A 27454-nucleotide genomic window follows, 5' to 3' on the forward strand; every position below is an offset into this window, starting at 1 on the left:
ATGATACCTCTCAATCGCAACCAATGGTCCAACCAGCTCAGCATCTTGGGTGACCATGTCACCAAGGGAGTTTGGGGAGCAGGTGCCAGCTGCCCTGCCTTTGGACATTTTTTAACATCTTAGGAACAAAGAGGCTAAAACCAGATGCCCCTCACTCCATGAGGGACTATGCTGGAAACAGCTGGGCAAACTGGAAGTCAGAGAATGACTCTACTCTGGGAGTGCTTTGCATTTTCCTGGCTCTTCTCATACTAGGGTTAGTCTCCATGCTGTGCCCATGTTCCAGCTTCAGTGTCAGCAGAGGAAGGCTACAGCGCTTGTGTCTACAGCTGAAAGACTTTGGTGGCAGACCTGCTTTATCAACTGCTACGTGTTTGAATCTGGGCATGCCCCTTCTCCTTACAGAGCCTCAGTTTCCTCATCTGGAAAACAAAAGGGATCAGACTACATACAGATGATCTCTATAATACCCTTCTAGCTCCAATAGTACGTGTTCTAAGTAAGAGCCCTAACAGTCCATGTTCTAAAGTTCTTCTCTAACTCTGAGGTTCTAGGATTCTAGGCTTTTCCCTCCCTCAGCTACTCTGACCCAAAATGAAGTCTACAATGACCTTTTCTGCACTCTCCAATGGTACCCACTTCCTTTCCAGCTTAATTTCTTGGAGTGACATCCATACCCTACTACAGAAGTATCACCCAGAAATTTCGGTAAACTCTTTTGGATCTGGTTCTAACTGTGGCCCATATCAGCCCCCAAGGGTAATTGTTGGGGTACCTAATTCCAGTGAACCCACGGCAGTCAGGGGTTAGTACCTGGAGTGGCTGGAATCCCTAAGATCTCCTGGCACAGCCGGGAGTACTCCTCGGCTGGATCTGCTTTTGTCTGTGTATGCAGGGCCTGGTCCACCTTGGCAAGGACAATTTGACGCAGGTTAAAGAGACCTGTTTGGGAGAAATAACCACTCATGAAATATTGTTGGGCCACCAAGTGACTCCATAAGGACCTTAGTAGGTCAGCCCATTACCACTAGCTTAGAAACCTTCAGCATTCCCTCCAGAGTGCTTGCCCTGGAGCTGCTCCCAGTTTGACAGGTGCCACCTCTAGTTTACGAAGAATCCAGAAGCTACCGCTGGCTTTTTGATGATATTGTAAGTAGGACTTCAAACATCTACTTATTTATTATCTTTGGATCACACTGTCCCTTTGAAGAAATCATAGGCAACGTGCTGGAGGCAAAAAACGATGGACTCAGAGTCAGTGACCCAAGGTTTCAGACTCAGCTCTACCATTAACCTGATACTGGCTTAGTCCTTTCTCTTTAAGAGGTTTGCACTAGACGGTCTCTCTTCTAAATGAACATTAAAGTCTATTCCCTTCTACAGCCCTCATACCCACATAGTTATGCATGTAGAATTCAGTGGGCATTGAAGGAAAAATCACAGGGATGGGTGAATATCAAACCTGTATTTGCCTGGCGGGATTTGATGAGTTTCTCCAACAGTTCCTGGGGGATGGGCTCTCCTGTCTTGTAGTGTTGGGACATATGCTTCAGAGGCTCCTTCTCCCACACCCAATTTTCCAGCATCTGTGATGGTGCTTCTACAAAGTCTCGCTCCACATGGGTCCCACTGAACATGGCAAACTCTGCCTGTGAATGTGTGCACAAGGTAAAGACCATGGACTAGAATTCTAGAATGTGGAAATCTCTACATTCTACTTGTCCATTTCCCCTTCTGGCTGGATTTTACTGAAGTCCTTGCTAGGTTAAGTCTTTGCTATCTATGATCCCCAACTTTAACCATGGGGGGGATGTCAACAATGGGGGCAAATGAGCTTTCAGGAGGTGCCTGGCAATAGCCTGGGGAATACTGTTCATTTGGCACTATTTCCTAAATGTCTGTAGATTACAAGTCTGTAAGTCTTTAGGACACAGTGCTTTATAGTTTTTCTATGTACATGCCAATTATCTGGTCCAGGGGGCCATGCTCAGGGACCAAATTCAGTGAGCTAAGAATGCCTTTTTACATCTTAAAATAAATGCTAATTGTATTTAAAAATGTAAAAACTACTGTGAGCTTATGGGCTGCACAGAAATGGGCTTTGGGCTGGATCTGGCCCTCAGGCTGTAGTTTGTGGATCCCTGATCCAGTCATTTACTTTCCATTCCAAATCCTTTCTCCTGTTGCCCACTTTCTCAAATTTTTCTAGAGTAAGCATCATCAGAGCCTGCAATGTGACCCTGAAGACCTCACTAATCTCCACGTTGTCCATTTCCTTAACAGTAAAACCAGGGACTGACCAAGGGTCTCTAAGGCAGGTTAAGAGACCAGGATTCTAGGCTTAGAAAGTCACTTGAGGCTCAGTGTCCTTGGTCGGAAAGCTGAGAGAACTAGACTAGATTACTAAGATCCCATTCTATGGCTAGTTTTACCTCCATCACACCTTTACTCTTCTCCCCTTCACTTAAAACCCCACCATATCTACCACAGAATAATACCTTCCTGCAGGGCTCTGTTCTGGCTCAGGGTCCCTTTCCCCTGACCTCTCCCTGAACATGCTCAGCTAAATGGCTAAACAGTCTTAGTTCAGGAGACCCCCTAGTTCACAATCCAGCACCAGTCTTGCTGCTGGCATGTTGTGCCTAAGCCTCCTGCCTATATACTCCTCCTGGGTTTCTGTCCTCTTGCTCCCCAGTGTCTGATGCCTGATTGACCTACTGGGACTGACCCTGGGCCTGCGTGAACCTATAGTCTCCATCTGCTCCTCTGATGTTATCCCAATCAGTGAAACAGTATAGTTGAGCTATAAGAGCAACATCTCCCCAAACCCTGAAGGAGAGTGCCAACTTCTCCCTTCCTATGGCAGCCTGCTGACAGCACATAATAGAAGGGCTGGCTTCTTGTGTTCTCAGTCCTGACTTTTACACTGGAACTAGGCAGCTGAGTTAAGAAGGAGAGCAAGGGAGCTAAGTGGAAGAGTGATGAGGATTTTGGGGAGCTGGTTACCAGAGAGGCTGGCTCTCGATCATGTCACTGGCAAAAGTTTTCTGCAAGCAGCTTGATGGTTTTGTCACTTTGTCATTCACTAAAGAGCACAACGGCCCCATGACCAAGAGGAGTCCAGTCTCAGAATCTGGGAGACTGTCACAAGGTCACAAGTCACTACATTCCTGACAACACTTCCAAGCCCTTCTTGGCTTCTGGGCTCACCAAACCCCGGCAGTCTATAGAGCTAGCTTCTCCACACTTGACCTTTGGCTCGTGGTGGCTACCAGCCACACCCCCCTTCAACCTTGTTCTGAAACTTGAGTCCTCTTGATCACAGGGCTGCTGTGCTGCGCAGGCATGTCTCTGGGATGTCACCCTCACCTGGGAACAGAGCTGGTGCATCACATGGCCAAACTCATGAAAGTACGTTTCCACCTCATCATGCTGCAGCAGGGATGGGGCATCCGGTGTAGGCTTGGTGAAGTTGGCCACCATGGCTGCAATGGAGATCTGCCGGCTGCCATCCTTGAGGAGGCAGCCAGGCTGGAGGCCAAAGCAGGCTGCATGACCATACTTCCCTTCCCTAGACAGCGGAGAGAAATGAGTCAAGGGGGGAATCTCGCTCAAAGAGAAACAACATATTCTAGTGAAGAGAACAGCTGACCAAGAGTCAGACAGACCTGCCTCTTGGCCCTAGTTCTTTTCTTCACTGTGTGACCTTGAGCAAGTCAGTTCCCCTCTACTCTTCAGTGTCCTCATCTATAAACTGGACCAGAGAAAGTACCTAACTCCTAGAATCATAAAATCCTAAGGACAGAGTAGAATGAAGAGCCAAATATAATAAGGGAGAAATATAAAGTCATGCACAAACTAAATGGCTCAACAGCCTGGAATCAGGAAGACCTTAGCTGTGTGACCCTGGCTAAGTCACTTAAATCCTGTTTGCCTTAATCCACTGGAGAAGGAAATGGAAAACAATTCCAGTATTTTTGCCAAGAAAACCCCAAGGACACAAAGAATCTGAAATGACTGAACAACAATAACATACAGAGTAGGGAAGTAACTAAATAAAAAAATCCAGGTTGGGGGAAAAAGGACCTGGAAGTCTTAGTGAACCACAAGATCACCATGTGATCTGGCTGGCATGGAAGCTCATGTGACCTCTTAAGCTGCCTTAAAATAAACCTAGCCCCAAAATGAACTCATGATGATCCCCCCGCACCTTTTCCAGGGGCCAGACAGGCATAGACAAGATGGAGTAAAACCTTGTCCTACAAAGAACTGTGGAAGGAGCTAGGGATGTTCAATGAGAAAGGAGATGCATTGGGAGGATATCCTCCCTGCCACCAAATGTCTCGTGGCTGCTAGATGGAAAGGGGATTCGTTGTTCTGCTTGGTCAGAAAAGGCAAAATTAGGAGTGATAAGTGGAAGCTAAAAAGAAGCAAATCTGAGTTCACTGAGGAAAGACCTCCCAAATATCAGAGCTGCCTAATTAGGGAAATGAGGGACAAATCTCCGTAGGTGTTCTAAGTCTAGTTGTCCTGAGAGTCTTTCAGGGAGCCTGACATCCTCACTGATACTCACCGTGGGTACAGGTCCAGGTAGAATTTCCCTATCACTTTGCCTGAGTCAACATCCCTCACAGAATACAATTTCACATCCTCGTGCCACACCTTGGCATTCTCTTCCAATTCAAAGGTCAGCCCCAGGAGCTCTTGGTATATACCCAGAAGGCCCTTGGTGACCACCTGCATGGGGAAGTACTCCTTTAGCAGGTTCTGGTCCACGTTATAGTGGGTCTCCTCCACCTGGTTCATGTAGTAGCGCATGTCCCAGGCGTTGATTTGGTTGTCAAAATCCAGGGCCCGCTTCTCACATTCTTTTTTTTTCAACTCCAAAATGATGGCTCGTTCTTTTTCCCCAAGAGGCTTCAGTTTCTGGGCCAGTTCATCTGGCAAGGAAGACAGCATTTAAAGGAGTGAATGTTAATGAGGACGCGGTTCATAGTGCACTGTCCTCACCACAGTCTCCACAGTGGGGTAGCTTTGGGCAAGCATCATGGGCCACAGATGAGAGGAAGGAGCACAAATGTGTCAAAGAGTGGGGTTCAGGTCCTCACTGCCTGGCTATGTTAGCTCTATAAAATGAGACAGGTGGACAAGAAGATCTCTCCATGAGCCTTTAGAGCTCTAAGGCCTAGACTCAATTATGCCAACTTTTCAGTTAAAGAACCTAAGCCTCCTAGGGCTGAAATGTCCCCAGGTCCATCCATCTATCCAGTGTCAGAGCTGGAACACCACCATGGATGCCATCCCAGCTCAGTGCCCAGCACTCTTCCCAGTACCTCACATGCCACAGCAGCCCAGACTTTTCAGAGCTTTTATATGTGTTGTCTCATTCACTGATCACCACAACAACACTGTGAGATAAGCAGGTTAAGTATCAATGTCTCCATTTTCTAGACTGAGTAACTAGAGCTAAGAGATGCTATGTGATTTGCCCAGTGTCACAACCAGCGGACAGCAGGCCCTGAGTGCAGAACTCCTCAGCATGCCGCAAGCCCTGGCTGGATGAGAAGGTGGCGGGCATTACCTAGGAATGTGGCAACATCTTGACTTGTTTTGGCCATATTCATCTCCAGGACATAGTCAGCATGTGTGTTAAATCCTAGCAGGCTGGACTTCTGAGCCCGGAGATCCACTAGCTCCTGGAGGATCGCACAGTTCTCCTAGGAGAGATCAAAGAGCATGCATGGTGAAGTCATCCTGGGCTTGCCCAGGGTCAGGCCTCCCAACCACCAGCGGGGCTCACAACCCCAGCATCCTGCTGGTGAGAAATGAGGGAAGCTAAGAGCTGGAGACTCAGATGAGGAGGAAGGTCAAAGGATGCTGAGCCTTGAGAAAGGACCTTCAAGTCCCTCTCATCCGAGCTCCTAAACTTAGCAATGAAGAGATAAGGCCCTAAAGATTTTGTAGTACTAGAGCTGGGGAGTCAAACACAGGCCTTTGTGCATAGCTCTTATCTTCTACTTTGTGTGGCTGTTTAGTTATTTTCAGTCATGTCCAACTCTTTGTGACCCCATTTTGGGGCTTTCTTGGCAGACATACTGGAGTGCTTTGCCATTTCCTTCTCCAGCTCATTTTACAGAAGAGAAAACTGAGGCAAACAGGGTGAAGTGACTTGCCCATGGTCACACAGACAGCTAAGTGTCTGAGGCCAGATATGAACTCAGGAAGATGAGGCTTCCTGGTTTCAGGTACAGCGCTCTGTGTACTATAGCGCCACTGAGCTGCCCTTTTCATCTCTATACCCTAGTTATTTGTTTGCATGTTTTGTTCTGCTATGAGACTGGACAGGACCATGAGGGCAGGACCCTCACCTTAGCTAAGCTTTTTTTCCCTTCCTTGCTGCTAGGGACTATGTTCTGCACCAGGATGTACAATTTTAGTAAATGTTTGTTGAATTGAAAAACAGAAATCGATGAGAGGAGAGGTAGATTTTCAGACATGGATGAGGGGTGGTCTACCAAATATCTTTTTCCTCACATTGCTTGAATAGGTCATTTTGTTTTACGTGGCCCAAAATCCTACTAGTTAGAGATTCATTTGAGGCACCAAACATCCTCTTCTAAAAATTCACGAGAGCTGAGAGAATGGAAGAGCTCTATTCTAATCAAGTGGAATAGGTGAGGCTGCCAGTAGGGGTTGGTAGAACTTCTCTAGGAGATGGTGGTGAATTCCAGAAATGACCTTAATGCCAAGAAACACAGTATGTTTGGGAATGTGTGACTAGTGTGGCTTGAGGGAGATTAGTATAAGAAGGCTGGAAGGTAGAAGCAGAGTGGGAAGGGCCTTGAACACTAGGCTGAGGAGTTTGGACTTTATCTTGTAGGCAAGAGCCACTGACAGTATCAGGAGGGGAGTGATATCAGAGTAGTGCATTAGGAAGGTTATCCTAGCAGCTATTGCAGGATGGACTGAAGGTGAAAGAGATTAGGGAGGACACTGCTACAAGAGCTGGTGAAAAAGAGGGGCTGGACAAAGGCGGTGACTGTGGGAATGGAGGGGATAGAAACCCACGTCATGAAGGCAGAATTCTCTGCTGACTAGCTTGGATGTGAGGATAACCTTCCCATGTTTCCAGGCCCTCCTGAAGGGAGTTCTTCCACAAATAACCAATGGCTAAATAAAATCTTGGACACATGGAGGACTCTTATGTGATGACCAACACCAGATGGTTCCTTAGTCATTTCTTAATGGAGAGTAATCTCATTCACCCCAGAAGGTAGGGTCTCTAATTCCCAGAGGAATTTGCATTTTAAAAGGAGAACCTGGAGAGGGACAGAGGCTTAGTTCAACATGAGTCTCTAGAACCACTGGGGACATAGTCCAATGAAGAATATCAGGTTCCCTTATCCCCAGTAAGACAGGACTATAAAATAGAAAGATTTTAACAGGTCAGTGTGATTCCTCCCAAAGTGGTCCCCCCAGGAAACAACATGCTCATCCCAAAAAGCTCTACTACTGTTAGGGAACTGCCTTCAGAGCCCTAGGAGAATACCAGACTCATTACCCATATGGCATTCACAATGATGATCTGAATCCCTGTAAGGTCAGTCCTGGTCTTAGACACACTGAAGGCAAAAAGAGGATGAGGGTGAAGGTAAAGGAAGTAGATGAGAACCCTGCTCCTCAGCTGGAGGACCTGGGAGCCCTCTTACCTCCTTGCATCTACAGTTGAAAGCCTCTTCAACCTTCCTCCGGGTCTCAGGAACATAACACTTCTTTAGGAGAGGAAAGTAATGAGGGTACTTGAGAGTGACTTTCAACTTATTATCCTTGGTCTTCTCCAAAGAGTTCAGAAAGTCCTCAGGAAGGCCACCTGTGGAAACAAGGGCAGGGAGAGGTAGGTAGGCATAGGGGGAAGGGCTCATTTTCTCTCTGCTTTAAGGTTAAGTGTGAGTGATGGCATACTCCAGAGGGAGAAACAACAGGCACTGGGATCTGCAGTTCTGGTTCTACCTCTGACCTGAGGGGCTGAGGGCATTTCATTTCCCCAGTCAGCCCCAGGAAGTTCTCCCCCCACAAAAGGAAAGGCCTTTGAAGGTAATCGGTCACCTCAAGAACCTTCCTGCCTCTGACCTCTGAAGGTCTTCTCTGTACTCTACACCTGCCAGGTAGATGAGGTTACCTAGCTGGGTTAACAGTTATGTAAAATTCTTAGAAATGTTCAGTCCACTGGAAGAGTGAGTCTACTGCCCCCTGCTGTGTCCACCAGAGTCTCCTAGTTATGACACCAGGTGACTACCAAGTCAAGATTCTTTTCTGTTCAACAGGGATAATAATTACTGCCTGGTTCCCATTCCGTGGCAGGAATGAGACTCAAATGAGAAAATGGAGAGGAATGCCCATAACCCTACCATGCAAAGTGGAAGATTACTAGGGCTGAAGATGAGGAAGGAGGTCAAAAAGCAAATGCAAATGGGTAATGAGAGGATCCAGGAGAGTCAGAGACTCATAGAAGGAAAAATGGAGTCAGAGGAAAGAACCAAGACAGTGTAAAAGGGAGGGACCTTATTTTCCCTTTTTTCGGCTAAAATATAAACCTCAGGTCATCGTCTATGTCTCAGGCTTCCAGAAAGGTCAAACGCACTGACGAGCGCCAATGGAGCACAAAGGCAAGAGTACCTGACCAAGAACCAGCAGACCAATGACTTCAGTCCATCTGTACCTGCTGTGACGGTCCAGTTCTAAAGCCTAGGACCCCAAAGGCCTTTCCCTCTTGTGCCACATCCATCTGGACATGGGGAGGTGGGATTCAGTGATTTCTATTGTCCTTTCAGCTCTGCATTCTAGGCCAGCCTAGTGCTGTTGGCACCTAAGTCCCTTCCCTCTTCAGAGCCAGGGCTTACTTTCAAGATCTCTTCCTGAACTCAGAGACAAATACCCAGAGGTCAGATAAACAAATGAATACACACAGAGGCTCATACATACAGTTGTGGTGTGGCCCAAGCTCTGGTGTTGTCCTTGAAGACCCTTTGAGCTGTCCTAGATTCTGTTTTCTGACCTGTCTAGACCTACAGCACCTATCGAGCTACCTCCCTGCTTTAAGTGACTCCTTAGGGGATGAGCTCATAGAATCCTAGAATAAAACAGAATGCTAAATAACTTATAATTAACTCAATTTACAGATATGTCAAAGAATCTCTAGAAAGATTGAGATACAGGCTAAAAATTTTCCTAGGCAAAAGAAAGGTTAAGATAAATTCATAGTCATAAGATATCTCTTCTCTACTGACCTTTCTGTGAAGGGACCACCATCCTTCCAGTCACCCAGATTCAGAGCCTTGGTATCATCCTTACATCATCACTTTTGCTAATCCCCCATATCCAAACCCCTGCCAAGCTTACTGATCCTACCCCACCTTTGCCACTCATGTCCTTCAAATCCTCATCTCCTATCACCTGAACCAATGAGACTCCTAACTGGGCTTCCTTGACTCCAACCTCTCCCCTCTCTACACATTCATAAGCTACACAGCTGCTAAAGTTTTATGACTAAATATAGATTGGAAAACGTCAATCCCTTGCTCAAGAAGCTCTGAGAGCTCCCTGTTGCCTCTGGAATCAAATTCAGATTCCTATGTTTGGCATTTAAAGCCCTTCACAATCTGGCTCTAAGCCATCTTTCCAGAATTATGCCACATTACTCCCCTTCAAGTACTCAGTGGCCTAACCACCATGATTCACTTGCTTATCTCACACTCAACGTTCCACCTACCTTCTTACAATCCCTTTGCACAGGTTGTCCCCAGGTCAGGAATACACTTATTCCTCCCCTCTACTTCTTAGGATCCTAGGCCTTCTGCAAAGCTCAGCTCAGGGGTTACATGAGCCCTTTGAAAACTCCCTCAGTAACAAATAACACAATTACTCTTACCTGCTTAGTATCTACTCATAAGCGTACAGGTTATCTTCAAGATATCTGTTAGAATGTAAGAGCCTTGAGGACAAGAACTGTTTGGTTTTTTTTTTTTTGTCTCTGAATCCTCAGGGCTAGGCACCAAGCCAGATCCTGAGGATATACAGATGGTTCTCAAAAGAAGAAATGAAAATTATTAACAACCATACAAAAGAATGTTCCAAATCATTAGTAAGAAAAATGCAAATCAGCAAATTGACAAAAATGACAAAAGGTGGGAAGTCAATGTTGGAAGGTTTATGGGAAAATAGTGCACTAGTGCATTGGTGGTAGAGCTGCGAAAAAGCCCAACCATATTGGAATATTATTGTGCTTTAAGAAATGATGTGTGTGATACATAAAGAAACATGGAGAAATTCATGTGAACTGATGCAGAACCAAGTCAGCAGAGCCAAGAAAGCAATATACAAATTAACAACAGAAATGGAAAACACTCAAAAAAACCATTATAAAGCTCAAGCAGAACTTGATGGAAGACAGCTGAGAAGACCCTCCCTTTCCAGTCCTCTGCAAAGATCAGGAATCTACAAATGTTGTACATGGCACATATTTCCAGGCTTTTTCAATTGTATTGATTGTGCTGATTTTTTCCTTTTCCTTTCCTTCTAAATTTTAAATAGTACTATTTGTTAACAAGCAGGATGCTCTCAGAAAAGCCTGGGAAGACGTACACGAACTGATGCAAAGTGAAATGAGCAGAACCAGGAGAACACTGTCCACAGCGACAGCAATGTTGTATGAGGATCGACTGTGAATGACTTCACCGTTTTCGGTAATACAACAATCCAAGACAATTTTTAAGGACTTATGATGAAAAATGCTATCCATCTCCAGAAAAAGAACTGATGGGAGTTTGAATGTAGATCAAAGCATACCTTTTCTTTACTTTATTTTTTTTTGTTGGGTTTTTTATCTGTGTTTTCTTTCACAACAATAACGTAGGGAAGAAGTACTATTTGTTATATATAGCATGGCTATCTGGGAAGGAGGAAAGGAATGCTGGGGAAAACTACAGGGGTGTAAAAAATAAAAGACATCAATAAAAATTTGTTTTTAAAAAGCAGATGCCCATTGATTAGAGACTGGCTACGTAAACTGTGGTACGTTAATGTCATGGGATGTTGCTGAGCTATACAAGAAACAACAAACACGATGAATACAGAGAAGTATGGAAAGACCCACCATAAACTGATGCAGAATGAAGCAGGCAAAGCCAACAGAAAACAAAACATAATGTACATGGAATGGACAATCTCCCAAAACCAAGAGAAAAAAAACCACTGCAAAATAGCAAAAGCCAAGCATGGTCTCAGAGGAGACACTTCTGAAGAGACATCTGCCCTTATGCCCCACAGAGGACAGAAGTCCTGGGGACTAGATGCTGCACATGCTGTCAGACTGGGTTTTTTTCTTATGTACTAAACAGTTCTGTTGCTTGCTTTTCACTTCTTTTCTTTAAAAAAACATTCTTTGTAGGATGGGATGGCTCCCTGGGAGGGGGCAGGAGAAGGGATAAAGAAGAAATTTAGGCAGTATAAAAACAAAAACTATCAATAAAATGATGTCCAAGAATAACTCAAGGCCTCTGCCTCTAAGAGCTCTAGTCTAATGACATAATCTGTAACTCAAAGAGTTGAATGATGTAAGCACTAAGCTTAAGATAGAAGTCCTACCCATGAGAGGACCCGACTGTCCTAACTGGTCACACACAAACCTTGGCCTGTGCCCTCAACACAAGAAAGCAGAAGTTGGTGCCTTTGGTGGTTTCTGCGTGTCTTACTACTCTTTTAGAATGCCTAGGTCCAAAGGAGCTCTGTGGGCAGTTAATGCCAATATTGTTCCCTCCCTCCCTCTTTCCTCTCTCCTCTCCCCCCACCCCTGCAAATACTGCCAGGGGACCCTTTCTTTACCCAGCTCCTCTCTGGTGAACGGCAAGAAGGTAGTGTCCTCATTCAGGTTCTTGTTGAAGTCGATACAAAGGAGACTTAGCTTCTTTTTAATGTTTTTTATTTTCTAAAGGGGAAAGAAAGAAAGGAAGTGAGGGTCAGGAAGAAGGGAGCCATCGAGGAAAAGGAGTCACATAGGCTCTAATTTTTGAGGCAGCTCCCCTGGGTGGCCCTGGTGGTCCCACTGGTTGTACCTGCCAGCCCAGTGGCAAGAGCAAGGACAAAGGAAAAAGAAGGGGAGGGGAGAGTGTGTGTGTGTGTGTGTGTGTGTGTGTGTGTGTGTGTGTGTGTGTGTGTGTGTGTGTGGGTGTGGTGTATATGAAGTACACACTAAAGTAATGTCACTTAAAAACAACCCACAACTTGGCCCTCTCAACCAGTGTTCTGCCCCACCCCACTCCCCTTAAAGTAGTTACTTAAGGAGACTATGTACACTTATTCCAAAGAGATTTCTACAGTCACTTCAGGAATTTCTCTTTGGGCACAAATGGCTTTCACAATCCTTTTAAATTTATTCATGAGTAGAAAAATCATCATCCTTAGAGGAGAGATTTCATTTTTGAAAAGGGCCAAGAAGTCACACCTAGTGACTAAGCCCATGAGGCTGGGGCTGCCAAGCTGAGGATACAATTTCTTGTAGTAAAAATCCAGATGTGAGTACAAAACAACATGGTGGATTTCCCTTTGTGTCTCTCAGCAACTGGCTCTGAAGGCAGCTTTGCCAGAAATGTGGGGAGCAAAAGGGGGAAGGGTGTTTGGGGGAGCTGAAGATCCAATAACAAGCTTATTAAGCTCACCTACGAGGTGAGCCTTCCTCACCCACCTACCCAACCCCCTTCTCCAAACCTTTGCAAAGGATGTCCCCAGGCCTAGAATGTTCTTCCTCTTCACCTTGACCTTTCAGAAACCCTGGCTTCCTGGAAAACTTAGCTTTAAGGCTACTTTCCGCAGGAGGCTCTGCCCAGTCCCCTGTCTCTGAGCCTACCTGCAAGTTTCCTCTGAATCCCCTGTGCACATGTTGCTGCCTCCAGTCCAGTGCAGGGCCTGTATCCTCAGCACCAAGCACAATCCTGGCACCAGGTTAGGCAAATACGACACAGTCCATACTTACCCTCAAGGTTACAGTCTTTGAGGGAAATACTACCAGATAGGCAGATACAAAACATACATAAAGTAGATATAATGGAATTTCAGGCAGGTACTAGGCACTGGGGGCAAGAGGGTGAGCCTGCTTTCAGGGCTGTCATGTCTCATGTAGGAAACAGCCCTTGATCCGATCTTGAGATTCTAAGAAGGGGAGTAGAGGAGGAAATGCATCTCCAAACATGGGAGACAGCTTGTGCAGGGTCAAAGGTGGACAGGAGGGAAAGCAGTCTGGCTGGGTCACACCGGTGGGAATCATGTGACTGAGGGGGCTGCTTCCTTCACTGCTGCCTATCCAAGGCGATGCCTTCAAAAAGAAATGGCAGATCTGGAAAATGAACAGCTGGCTAAGATGGCATCTGAGAATAGGATTGGGATTTCTGGACCACAATTAAAAACAACAACAGAATATAAGAATGGAAGACGCCTCGCCAGGAATGGAGGGCATCCACCATGGGCTATTAGAAAGTAATTTACCTGGTGACTCACAAACCTAATTAAAAGGGCATTAAACTTATTATGAAATTTTCAGAAAAGAAGATGTAGGAGAAAACATCCCCCATCCCCACTTATGCAGTAGGGGGGGGCTGGGGAGTCCAAAGACGTGCAGACTGCACTTACCAGATTTTTTTACTATATATCAGTTGGTTTTGCCAATTGTTTTTCTCTTCTTCCTCTTTTTTTTCCTTTTTTAAAAAAACTGATGTAAAGGATCACTTTCTGGGAGGGATGGGGACACGGCGAAATCTAGGCAAAGTGACCAACAAAAATCCAATTTTAAGAAGGGAGCAAGAAAACTGCCTTGGTACATCCACTGAGCTAGAAAGCGCAGGTGGTGATGACAATTTAAGAAGAGTGGGAGAGATGTCAGAAATTCACAGACATGAAATGTAAAAAAGGAGCCACTGATAAAACCTGCGTTTATTCACAAATGTACAAAAGTACAAATAATTAGCAGGGTGAGCTAGAGGTCCTCAAACAAGAGGTCAAACACCACCTCACAAACCTGACTTAAACTTTATAGGATGACGCTCATCACAAGAACATGGCTCTGGCAAGGCACACTTTACATAGATCATGGGAATCCTGTCTGGTTTGTGAAACAAGAGCCAGATCTGTGTTTTAAGTAATGACTGCTTAGGTAAGAAGGTGCAGAGTGTAAAGGGATCAGAGGCCTATCACAGAGGGATCAGAAAGTAGTAATGGGAGACTTCAGCCACCCAGATTCTTGTCAATCCAAAGCAGGGCAGGTAATAATTCACTGATTTGCCCTAATGATTTCATCCTTCACAGAGTAGAAAAACCAAGAAATTAAATATTTATTCTGAAACTCTCGCCAACAAGGAGAAGGTGGCTGCTAGAATGGAAAAGATGGGAATAGGAGTGGGGAACCTGCGGCCTCGAGCACACATGTGACCTCAAAGCTGCTGACTTCCCACCCCTGGGGGAGGAAAGAAAGGCTGGGCCAACTATGTCATGCACTCGACAATTTAGGGGAGCAGATAGCAAAAAGTTCTAAGAATTGGAAGTTCTCAAGAATGAATCTCTGAAAGCAGAAAGAGGAAATTCAATAAATAATTATTTATCAAGGATCTACTGTGTATAAGGCACTGCTCAATTCTCCATTCCAATGAGAAGGAAAAGGAATAGTTTGTCTAAGGAGCCCTATGAGGATAAACAGGGAACTCTATCAAGCAAACAAGATTTTAAAGACAGGTATGGAAAATGAAAGGTAACAGGAGATCATGTAAGTACTTCTTAAGTACCTTCATGCTGACCATGAACTGCAGGTAGAAATACACAAGTAAGACAGTTTCTGCCCTTGGTCCTAGGAGGACAGTCAGGAAGGCTAAATCTCAGACTGAACAGAAGTTGCTCAAGAAATCTAAGGGCTAAAAAAAATGCTTTTAAAAGTTACATTGGAGAAAAGAGAAAGGGCAAAGAAGGGATACAAGTGATATTTGGGGTGGATGAGGTGATGGACACAAAGGAGAAAAGACAGAACTTAATCTAGTTTTATTTTACTTGTTTTGTCTCCTGAGGAAAATTACCTTTGTACTGCAAAGGCCAGAACAAAACAATGGCTAATAGGGAACAGATACTCAAGATAGATACCTCCTTGCTGCCCTTGATGAGCTCAAGTTACTACACTGTGATGAACTATATACCCCCAGCAGGGGCCTGAAAGAGTTGGGCCCCTGTTGGTGATCTCTGAAAGATGGAAAAGGGGGAGAAGTATGACAAGGTAAGAGAAGAGCAAATGATCCAATTCTTAAAAAAAAAAAAAAAAGGATTCTGCAAACCACAAACTACTAAGTTCATTGAGGCCTCAGAGCACTTGGCCTGCTTTTCCACATTTTCACCAATGATGGGGCTGAAGACACACCAGGTATGTTTATTAAATCTGCAAGTGATGCAAAGCTAGGAAAGTTAGTTACTCCATTGTATGACAGAATCAGAATCCTAAGGTGTCTGAATAGTTACATTATTTGGTCAAATCTAATAAAAGGAAATGCAGGAATGAGGAGAGGGGGTTAGGCTTGCAATTTTGATGGTATGAGGAACTCCCGCGTGTGAAAATTCCTTCTGCCAAGACAGGACAGCACCTTCTCTGAAACCTGGAGCAGTGAAAGGTTAAATGACTTGCCCAGGGAGACAGAGCTGGTATACATCAGATAAAGGACTTGAATCCAGGCCTTCTTGGCTTTGAGAGTAGCTCTCTAGCAACTACACTAAGATCTCTATAAAACAATGACGTTTAATAGGCACAAATATATAGTCTTATACTTGACTAAATAAATTAACACCACAAGTAAGAGACATCTAGACAATAAGCTTAGACAGAAGCTTATCTGAAAAAGATCAGAGTGTTATAGTGGCCCACAAACTCAACATGAGTCAAGGGGGTGCTCCAGCAGTCAAAGAGAGCTAATGAAGCCACTGGAAAAAGAAGAGAAGAAAACTGTCTAAAACTGGGAGTCAACAGTGCCAGCATATTCTACTCTGGATCTCCTCTGGGGGACTGTGTCCAGTTCTGCATGCCATATTTAGGAAGGACATTGATGAGCTGCAGAAATTCTCAAGAAAAGCAATCAGGATGTTCACCATCAACATCTTCAAAATCTTGCCCCATGACAATTACGAGAAGGAACTGGGGCCATTTCACTTGAAAAAAAGAAGACTTTGGAGCAGGTAGGTAGTTCAATAAATAGAGAACCAGCCCTAGAGTCAGAAGGACCTGAATTCAAATCTAAGTTCAAATCAGACACTTGACACTTACTAGCTGTATAACACTGGGCAAGTCACTTAACCCCAACTGCCTCACCAAAAGAAAAAAAGAAGACTTGACAGGGCATGATGCCTTGATTAGGAAAGATTGCCCTCAGTTCGGGAAGAACCAGGTACAATGGGTAGAATTAACAAAAAAGCAGATTTAGATGATTTCAGGGAAAACTTTCTCACAATGCGTTCATAGCATAAGATGGGCTTTCTTGAAATATAGTGGGTTCCCAAAAGTGTTCATAGCAGCATATTTTAAGATTCAAGAGAAATGAAAACAAAGCAGATGCCATCAAAGGGGGCATGGCTAGATGAATGGTGGTATGTAAATCTAACAGAATGTTGTTACTTCTGAGAGATTTGAGAAGAGCATGAACTTATGCAGAATAAAATAAACACAGTAATGCAAAGGCAAACAACACGAAAAGACCTGGTCACTCAGGTGAATGCAATGACTACTCTTAACTCCCAAGGACTGATGATCAAGCATACACTTCTCTTCTTGGCAGAGATGTGAGACAGACCGAGAAGGAATGAGCTGTATGCTGTTAGACATGGTCAATGTGTCCATTTGTTCTACTTAATTGTTAAAATAGAGCATTCTGTGAGGGGTACTGGGAAGTCACAGTGATGTTTTTAAAAAGCATTAATAAAAACATTTTCCCCCAAAATAACAAAAATGAAGGGTTCTCTCTCCCTAGAGGACTTTAAGCAAAGGTTGGATGATCAGTTGCTGGGTATGTTGTAGATGGCAGATAGCATAAGTCCTATTTAATGGCCACTGAGCTACCTTTCATCTCAAAGATTTTATTCTGACATTCTATGGCAACCCATCAAGAGAAACAAATACTTGTGAGGAAAATGCTGAAGTGGATGAGCACCTTTATTTTTTTAAGTTAGTTTCCTTACTCTGGTATGTCTCTTAAGAGTGGAAAAAAGGCAGACTATTACACTCCCAGCTATCTCTCAGATAAAACAAGATGACTACCTCTGCTCAAACAGCGCATGCAAAGCTGGAAGAGACCTTTGAGATCATCTGAGGTCCAAAAAGAGGAAGAGATTTGTCCAAGATCACAAAGGGAGTTATTAGTAGAGAAGAGACAAGATTTCCCATGAGAAGGGCCTCTTGAGACAGCAGGAGGAGCCCCATCAAGGCATGCCAATGCAGAAGACTGCAAGGAGCTGCCAATCTTTGTGCACAGCGAAGAAGAGGAGGAGTAAGCACATGCCATTGAACCCCCGACGGATTCCTCACTAGGGAGCCCCAAAGAGCTGCTGCCAATAATGTGCCAATTTCCATCCAACCACAGCTTGTGCCCATGTGAACAAGCAGGGAGAGTGCTTACTTCTTGAGTTTCTTCTGGGAGGTGCAGTCCATTCCGTTTTCCCAGCTTAACTAACCGATCTAGGTATCTCTTGGCTTCTGGCTTCAGTGAGTCCGCGGAAACTTTCTCCTAGGAAAATGAGAAAACCAAATTGTTTTAAGGACCCAATTTCAGAATTACAGAATGTTAGAACTGGGAGGAACTTGGAGGCCACTGAGTCTGATGTCTCCCTTTCACTTTACAGATGAGGAAAATAAGCCTCAGAAAGGGAAATGACTTCATAAAATGCTCAGATTGGAAGAGATATCAAAGATTATCTAGTGAAACCAAGACCTGAAGCACGAACCTCCCAGTAAGTCAAAAAGCCTCTACCTGAATACCTTCAGTGACAGGGAGCTCACTGTCTCCTCAGGGCTGCTCATTCCATTTGGCAATAGCTATAATGGTGACATTTTCCCCTTATGCTTGGCTGAAAGCTTCTTCTTCTTCTTCTACACTACAAGATCCTAAACCCTGAGGACAAGACAGCTCTTCAGATGTCAGAATACAGCAGTGCTGGCTCACCCAGGTTTCTCTTCTCTAGGTTAAATATCCTCAGTTCTTTCATCCAATCCTAGGACAGTGGTTTCTACTCTTCTCACTCCTCTGGTTGTTCTCTCAGTGTTGTTCCTAAAATATGACAGGACCTCAGCAGCTATCTAGTTCAACTCACAGACAAAAGGAAGTCTCACTAGACCATATTCAACAAATGTCTGTGTAGGCCCTGCTCGATGATCTCTAAGTAAGGGGAGCTGACCACCTCCTAAAGCAGCCCATTCCATTTTTGGACAGCTCCAATCGTTAGGAAGTTTTCCCCAAAAGTAAGCCTAAATTTGGCTCTTTGCAACTTTTCCCCATTGTCACTGGTTCTTCTCCCTAGGGCCAAGAGAGCAAAACTAACCCCTTCCCCACACAACAGCCCCTCAAATATCACAGGTCAGTTATGCTGCCCCTGAGTCTTCTTTTCCCCAAGATAAACATGTCCAGTTCATTCAACCAATCCTCATGTGGCACAAACTAAGGCCTTTTCTCATCCTGCTTGTCATCCTCAGGACACTTTCCATCTGATTAATGTCCCTCTTAAACCATAGTGCCCAAAACTGAACACAATATTTCTGATGAGGTCTGACAAGAGCTGAGTACAATGAGTGCTTCACTATTGTATGTATCGAAGGAACTCACTTACTGAAGTCCAAGATGGAATTAAGTTTTTTGGCTCCCACATGGCACTACTGACTCTTGAACTTTTGGTCCACTAAAACTTCCAGATCTTTTTCAGAACTGCTTATTCATGCCTTTCCCATCTTATGCTTCTGAAGTTGATTTTCTGTACCTAAGTGAAAGACTTAACATTTATCCCTACTGAATTTCATCCTAGTAGATCCAGCCTAATGCACTAGCCTGTCCAAATCCTCTGGGATTCTGATTTTGTCATCTGCTTTGTTAGTTATTTCTCTTTGTGTTGCCCAAAACTGCAATGAGCAGACACTTATACTTTTATCCAAGTCATTGATAAAAAACATTAAGTAGCACAGGGCCAAGCACAGATCCCTGGGACACTCCAGTGGAGATCTCTCACCCTTCTGACAATTACTCTTTGAGTTTACCCATCCAAAGAGTTCCAAATCATCTAATTATGTCACTGTTTAATCCATCTCTCTCCATCTTCACCACATAGTATGAGATGCTTTAATTAAAAGCTTTGTTGAAACATAGGTAAACTATGTCCACAGCATTCTTCTCATCTACTTAGTAATTCTATCAATCAAAAAAGGAAATGAGATTAATCTGGAACAGACCTTGAGGCCACATGTGGCCCTCTAGGTCCTCAAGTGTGGCCCTTTGACAGAATCCAAACTTCACACAACAAATCCTTTTATTAAGGGGATTCCCCACCCCATCCCAGACTCTGGGATGACCCTATTCTTGATGAAATCATGCTGCCTCTCTTGATTACTATGTTTTCCAACTATCTTTTTAATAATCTTCCTAGAATCTTTCCCAGAATGCAAATCAAGTTCAGAGTACGTAGATTCTCTTTTTTATGAAAATAAGGAATACAACTGCCCTTTTCCAATCTTGTGGTATCTTATTCCATGAGGATCATTTTTTCCCTCCTTTTGAGACTGGATTTCCCTATCTTGTCCAACCTGTAACTGCAGCATTAAGGGGCAGGCTGAATGCCACTGTTGCTCAGCACAGAAGTTTGGATCTATTGTTTCCAAAGTGGGTTGGTTCACCCTCCACAGCCTGGTGACCCCTGCTCCTGGGAGTTTATCATACTGGTACCAGACTTAGTAACGACATTTGATCAGCTCTAGACTTATGGCAACTGAGAAGTTCTAAGCTCCAGTGATCATCCACCAGTCCCAGTCTTCCTTACAGTAGCAGGGATTATAATAGGCATTTGCCAACACTCCCAGCTTTTTGTGGTCTTTCAAGCATCCCTGAAAGCTCAGCTATCACATCTTTCAGTTCTTTCAGGATGTGAGGACATAGTTCACTTGAGGCAGGTGACTTGGATTTATCAAGGGCAGCCAGGGACTTTCTTATGATTATTTAGCTTGGGCATCAACTCTCTGATAGTCGTCCGCTACCGTCGTCCTACCTAATTGAAGCAAAGGCTTCTCTCCTTTGGGCCTCTTCTGTCTTCCAATATAGCAAAACCAAACCAAACCTATTTTTCCCCTTAGGTTCCTCTGTCACTCTCAATTCAGTCTGAGCTTTATCATTCCTCAAATATCTTTACAGGACTCAACCACACATATTCCTATCCTGTTACCTGCCTCTGATTCCATCTTCCATCTGCTTGATTGGCGAGTTCCCTTGTGAATACACATTGATCTTTTCTGACAAATCCTATTTGTCCTCCTCATAACAATTATTTCCCTCTATAGCTTCAGAATTTCATTCTTGTGTATCTCCTATTCCCTGAGGCTGGCGTTCTCTTAAGTGTTTTAGTCCACGGGACCTAACGGATCTTTTGCCCAAATTCTTTGAAATCTGCTCTCCTGAAATCTAGGATACATGTCAGACTATACCCAGATTTCTTCTACTCTCTCACAAACCCTAGGTCACTTAGGTATCAGAAGGGTTCCATCATTCCCCCACCCAAAACCAGTGCCTTCATTAGCAATAATCAGACCCAGAACTCCCCCTTTTAGTTCATCTGTCCTTGGAAGGATGAAATTATGACTACAGCAGGTCAAGCAGTTAATGATCATTCTGCTTTTGATAAGAGACCTCCAATAGGGGTCTTGAGAAGTGATGTCCTCTAGCACTGGTATATCACACCTCTGTGCCAAACTTCTTACCTGTTTCTCAAACTCCTCATCTATTTCCTCCTGTCCAGGTGATCTGTAGTATACTCCACATAACAAAATCACTTCTATTTCTGCCTCAAATACTTTCTATAATACTTTGTCCCATTGGTTCCTAGATTTCCTTCAATGAACATACATTTTTAACAAACAATGCTCCTACCACCATTTATCTATTCTATTTCTTTAGAGCTATAGTCTAGTCACAACTGAGCCCCACCAAATCTCAGTGATAACTAGGTAGTTGAATTTGTTCCCTTGTAGCATAACCCAGCCTAGTTCCTCTTTGGGCATTTGTGTATAGACACTCAAGGTACCAGTTCTACTACTGGTCCTTTTCTTGGGTTCTGTTTCTTGTGCACTTGGGAGTGTACCAAATATTACTTCTTCAACCTTCTTTGTGGCTTCTCTCCACAGTATCTAACTTGGGGGATATACATAGGCAGTCTTCCTCCCCTATCCTTTATAGATTAAAGCTTTTTAAATTAGATTTGCAACAAATCCAAGAAATACATTATTTTTTTAAAATAAAATTTATAGATATCTTTTGTTTTTACATTGCCTATTTTTTTCTTCTCTATCCCTCTCCTTCAACACCTCCCAGAAAGACAGCCATTGTTTATAACAAAGTATTTTTTTAAAAGAAAAAAGAGGAAGAAAAAACCAGCAGAACTAATCAATACATTTCCCCAAACACGACAACATATGTAATGTTCTATACTCATGAGCAAAAAATTGGTAGGGGCGGCGGGGAGGGCAGAGGTGTCTATCTCTTTAATATGATCACCAGAAGTGGTACTATGCATTTTTTAAGTCCCAAGAGGTCTGGTTACTTTTTGAATATATGTCCCAGGAATACAACAGAAAGGCATCTCCTTTGTCTGGGGCCAAACTCGCTCTCTGTAATTTTGCAACATTAATTTCCAGCTGCTTAGTGCTTGTTCTATTTAAATTGCTGTAGTCACTGTATATAATTTCCTTGGCTCTGCTTACTTCACTTAGCATCAGTTCACATTCAGTCTCTCCATCGTACTCTGCATTCATCATAGTTATTTTTACAGCTCAAGAATATTCCAATACATTCATATTCGGTTGGCTATTCCCAAGCTGATAGGCATCAACTTTCTTTCTAGCTATTCAGTTCACAGAAAGTGCTACTATAAATATTTGGTAATGACATCCTTGGGAAATAGGCCTAGCAATGGAATTTCTAGGTTAAAGAGTATTGACATTTTAACCACTTCTTTATTTCTGTAATTCCAAATTGCTTTCCATGACAGTTGTACTAATCCCCAGCTCCACTATTGATTATGTCCATCTTTTGTTATCTTTGCCAATTTTCTGGGTTTGAGGTTAAAACTTAGCATAAATTTGATTTGCATTTCCCTTGTTAGTGATTCCTACGACAAGTACTAGTTTTTAATTCTTCTTTTGAGAACTCACCAGTCTTCAATGGGTATAATCCATATCTATTCAGTGGTCTATTAACCTGTGATAACATTTAATGTAAATTTTAGACTTTAAGGGCCAGAGCTAGAATTAAGCCTGGACCTAATAATCTCTTTTCTCTAAAGTAATCTCAGAGAATGTCTCTTCCTACATCAACAAAGCCAGGGCTGACAGTATTTCTTAAAGAGACCTTTAACTTAAGACACTTTTTCTGAATAATGGGACGTTTTCCATATCTTAATATTTTGTGGACATATACCATGTTATGGCATGTTAATGGTAAAGAAAACACAGACATCTTGGGTCGTAATTTCAACTGAAACTTTGTCAAATTTTGTTATTGTATTTGCAACCTGTTCAATTAAGAAATTCCTTTCTAATGGTCTAGTTAATCACTCATGGAGACCATAAATCTGAAGGACACACACAACCTTGGATTGTCCTAAAATATATTTAAGTCTGATTATTCCTGTACTGAGCAGGGTCAGGTATAATCCTGGCCCCATAGATCTACTTACTGTTAACTTACAAGGGAATTAAATAATAAAATGTCTGCATTTAGCCTGTTGTCTTTTCTTTAACCAAACTTTCAGGTCAACACCTGACATTCTAAGCCAGGATCCAGAAAGCCAAATCCCATTCTTAGGTGACAGCTTCTTAAGGACCTATTCATTTTCAAATTAAGTTTCTAGTATCCCTTGTGCTCAGCAGGCAAAAATGAAGAAAACACAGCTTGCATCCTTATGGTCTTCAGTTTCTTACCCAAGTATTTTGTAGTCATTGGCAATCTATTTAGATTTCTTCTGGGAGTCATTTGTGACCATTTAAATTACCAGAAGTGAGGGAAATCCATTTTGAGTTCGGAGAGGTCCTATTGTGTTTTGAATACACACTGCAGGAATACGATAGACCTCCCCAGCAGTCAGATTGGCAACTAGCTGCCTCTGTACTCCTAAGCAGGGAATCACTAACAACTCTGTCCCTTCCAGGAGGATTTCCTCCTGGCTGATACTTTCTGGGTTTCTACTATATCATTCTTGGGAGGACCAGTAGCTTGTTCCTCTCAAGAGCATCTAAAGCCTTCTCCTTTAGCAAAGGGGAACAAAAAACCTCTTTTTAAGATTTTTTTCCTTCTTGTCCTTCTTAGTGTAACCCTGTTCTATTTGCTAACATCTTGGCAAGGATTAAGTCTTCCCTCTCGACTGACACTTCATGCTCCTTTAGGAACCTTCATCCTCCCTAACAACCTGCACTAGAGATGTGTTGTTCCAGTCCCTTCACCTTTCTCTTCCAGGAAGAAGCTCAGCCCACAGTGGGGACACCAGTAACAGCCATTAAACTGTGGCAGTAATAGAAACATCACACGCTCAATGCAAGCCACCCAATAATTTCTTTACTCTCCATAATGGTTGAGAAGTGGGCACAATCTTCCAGAGCAGGTCTCACGAAGGAAGATAGGACAATAGAAGGCCCATTCCCATCACAGTGCTATGGCTAAAGCACTCATTGTGGCATCAGAAGACCTGAGTTCAAATCTTGCCTCGGATATTTACGAGGTGTGTATCCCCCTGAAACCTAAGTCAGCCTTAGTTTCCTCATAAAATGGGCATAACTGTACCTATCTCAAAGGGCTATTACAGACATCAAACAAAACAATGGATGGAAAGAGGAATGTGGGCAAGGAATGAGGAGTCCAATAATGGATGTTACCACTTCCCTGGGTCTCTTTCTCCATCTGCAAATTGTGGCTAATCAGCACTGCTGTCCACAACTGCTCACATGACAGTAATTCTGAAAAGCACAAATGTGTGGTGCAGCACACGAGCTGGAGGGCTGGCTAGCTGAGCGTAGCTCCACCACTGTGGGACCATGGAGCAAGGGGCAAGGCCCAGTATGAGATACCCAATGGGCTCATAAAGTGTCCATGGCCTTCCCACTGGGGCTGTTCTAAGTAGAATTCTTCACCCAAATGAGGTATTCCCAGGACACAAATGCATCTGATCCATCCTGGAGGCTGGGGAGCCGATTTCTGCCAGCTGCTACATCAGCTCAAAAGCTGCTCCTCCCTATTTCCCCCATCAGCAAACACATTTGCTGTGACTGACTTTATGGCAATGGGAAGGGGAGATTTTGAAGGGGAAATGTTTATTCCTCCATGAAATTCCTATGTCAGCTGTGGTCTCGTGGACTTTCTGAATGGACCAGTTAGCATTTTCCTACCCCGGGGAATAGGTGAACAAATGATAATTCTATGAATGGAATATTAATTCTATGAATGGAATATTATGCTGCAGTAAAAAAGAACAAAAAGGAGAGTTTCAGGGAAATCTGGGAAGACTTATGCAAACTGCTGAAGAACAGTTTATGCAAAAACAACAGACTGTAAAGCAAAAGAATCTTGAATGATGTAAGAACTCGGATCAATACGATGACCGCCCACTTCACCAGAGGATGTCTGATGAAATACGCCTTCCTTCTCACCCATGGCAAAATAGACTCAAAAGGCAGAACAGGGCAGATGTTTTCAGACGCAGCCAACGCGGGAGTTTACTTTGCTTGACTTTGCACGTTTGGTACAAAGGTTTTTTGGGAAAAGGACAGATCAAAAGGGAGCAGTGGACACAGTAATGCCATTTAAGAAACAAGTGAGAGAAGGATAATTGCAGCATTATTTTTAATGTGTAGAAAGGAACAGATAGCAAAGAGAGTCACAGTTAGACAAGCAGGACAGCTTTTAAAGTTATGTGTTAAATTTATTATATACTTAAAAAGAATAGCTGTTGTACACAATAGACTCACAGTGTCATGTACAATCCTCTTTTCCCATGCTACTAGATGTATGGACACGCCTATTTTACTTGGTGTTTAAGTTCAGAATAATTGGTGTTTTTTTAAGGCAAAGGGAAATGTTATCACAGTATGGTTGTGTGCCAGCTGTACCCTTTCTGCATGGGCCAATGAGCAGTTCTCTTCCCTAGATGAATGGTTGAAAATAAATCAAGGTCAAGGAATGAAATGGACTAGTACTGCACTAAATATAAGCAACTGAGAGAAACCTGGAAAGTCTTACAGGAAGTGATGCACATTAAGGAAAACAGAACCAAAGCTAAAGCTATTAATAACCTTAAGAAAGCAGTTAGGTTCTGAGTGGACAGAAGCACATCTTTCCTCATTATGGATACAAAGTGTGTTCCAGGCCGTCCAATACAGTTGTTGCTTTTGGTCAGTTTTGCTTCTGCTTTTGCCTCTTTGTTTCCAGAAGGGTTAGATGGTTTCAAGAGAGGAAGAGCTAAAGGGGAAATGATTGGTCTAAAACCTAAGGCCACAGTAAAACTACAAAAAGAGTCCCCCCTCCTCTGGTACTCACCTGCATCCAGACAATCCTCTGGTACACATCCTGTCGCATGCTCATCTCGACATCAAACTCGGAGAGCTTTTTGTCAGCCTCAGTACTGGCTGTTCGGATATCTTTGGAGGGGGAGACATGCTGAGGGAAATCCAGAATGTTTCTCTGAACTGAAAAAAAGGTCAAGCAGGGGAAAGCATGTCAGGTTGGGCAAGTGGTCAAGCAATAAACACTGATTTTAAACCCTCCTCAGTAAGCCACGGAATAATTATGAGAGCCTCACCTGATCCTCCCAACAGCCCTCAGGCAGACAGGCCTGGTCTCATTTTACAAATGAGAAAACCATAAAGTCCTGTAGCAGATGGGCAGGAGAACTGGGGCTAACCCCTGCTTCCTGACCCAGAGTCCAGGGGTCTTCCCAACTCACTGCCATCCTCCCTGGGACCTCCCCAAAGGGCAGCACCAGAGCCAAGTCAAGGGGTCATTTAGCAAGTAGGTCAGGGAGGGGATTGTTTTTCAGAGTGTGGGTTGACCTATGTTTCCTCTGAGGTCCCTTCCAAATCTGAGATTCTATGAAATGTCCCAACATCAGCAAAAACTCAGACTCTCTGCTTAGGAACATCGAGACAAATAAAAGGAAAGCATATTTCTGCTCACAAGAAGAAAAACAACCTCGCAACTTGAGCTATCCCAGAATGGAGTAGCCTGCCCAGAAGCAAGTCAGGAAGGCATTAATTCAACCCAATATGCATCTATTTTACACCTTGCACTGCCCCTGCCTTCAAGGAGTGTACATTCAACTGGGGGTGGGGCATGGGGGTATAGGCAGGAAAATGCCAGGTAGCCAGAAGAAAATAAAAACTATGGGGGAGGAGGTGGGGGAGAGATCTCTGATTTCATTAGCACAAGAGACCCCAGTGAGGAAGCATCTGCTATGAAAGCAGATCTGCTCTAAAACCTTGAGCCTCCTCAGGAAGCTGGCCCAGCCACTCCTGACATATCATGTGACTAACATGTCACATGACTACTGTGGTGACATCTCCAGTACATGGACCAAGAAAGTTCTGGAAAATAGAATGCAAGAGGAGATTCAGGCAAGGGCTAAATGGCTAATGGACTGGTGGAATTTACTGCTGGAAATCATCTGGTTCAACCCCTTCATTTTACATATAAGGATACTTAGAGATTTGCCAGAGGTCACAACACAGATAGAAAGCAGTAAAGCTAGAATTCAGATCTGAGCCTTCTCATTCTACGTCCAACCATAGTTCCAGTATAACAGGCCACCTCTTCTACTTGGCCAGAGGAATTCTTGCTTTAGGTAGTGGCTGAATTCAACAAGCTCCGCTGTCCCTTTCAGCCCCAGGACTGTATGATTCCACCAAAGCTGGCAGATGTTCTTACAAGATTCTTCACCTTGGTTTTAAGGGTTATCATTAGTCTCTAGAATAAGAACATTTACAAACAGAGTAATAGGAGAAGAATCGGTATCTGGGGAAGGAGAAGTCAGATATATCCAGAAATGAGGGTGATGCCAAAAACAAAGGCTATCAATCATACCTTTTTAATGAGAGACAGATGGGTGGGGAACTAACAGCAGGGTGCCTTTTGCACCCTAATTACCATTTATATTATTA

The 27454-nt window shown here is 43.6% G+C and overlaps 1 protein-coding gene across 2 annotated transcripts in view; it reads right to left on the bottom strand.

The window, feature by feature from the left end:
• The window catches only part of THOP1 (thimet oligopeptidase 1), a 56822-nt gene that overhangs the window by 8290 nt on the left and 21078 nt on the right, over positions 1–27454 (bottom strand). For both annotated transcript variants that reach the window (XM_072601426.1, XM_072601427.1), the window contains exons 3-11: positions 25839–25987; positions 17685–17792; positions 11881–11983; positions 7710–7870; positions 5582–5717; positions 4574–4940; positions 3370–3571; positions 1463–1649; positions 814–942 (exon numbers count right to left, since the gene is read on the bottom strand). In XM_072601426.1, the coding sequence (XP_072457527.1) occupies positions 814–942; positions 1463–1649; positions 3370–3571; positions 4574–4940; positions 5582–5717; positions 7710–7870; positions 11881–11983; positions 17685–17792; positions 25839–25987 (1542 nt within the window). The remainder of the gene's footprint in view (positions 1–813; positions 943–1462; positions 1650–3369; positions 3572–4573; positions 4941–5581; positions 5718–7709; positions 7871–11880; positions 11984–17684; positions 17793–25838; positions 25988–27454) is intronic.

Source organism: Notamacropus eugenii, chromosome 4 (genome assembly GCF_028372415.1).
Source record: "Notamacropus eugenii isolate mMacEug1 chromosome 4, mMacEug1.pri_v2, whole genome shotgun sequence".
Classification (NCBI taxonomy): domain Eukaryota; kingdom Metazoa; phylum Chordata; class Mammalia; order Diprotodontia; family Macropodidae; genus Notamacropus; species Notamacropus eugenii.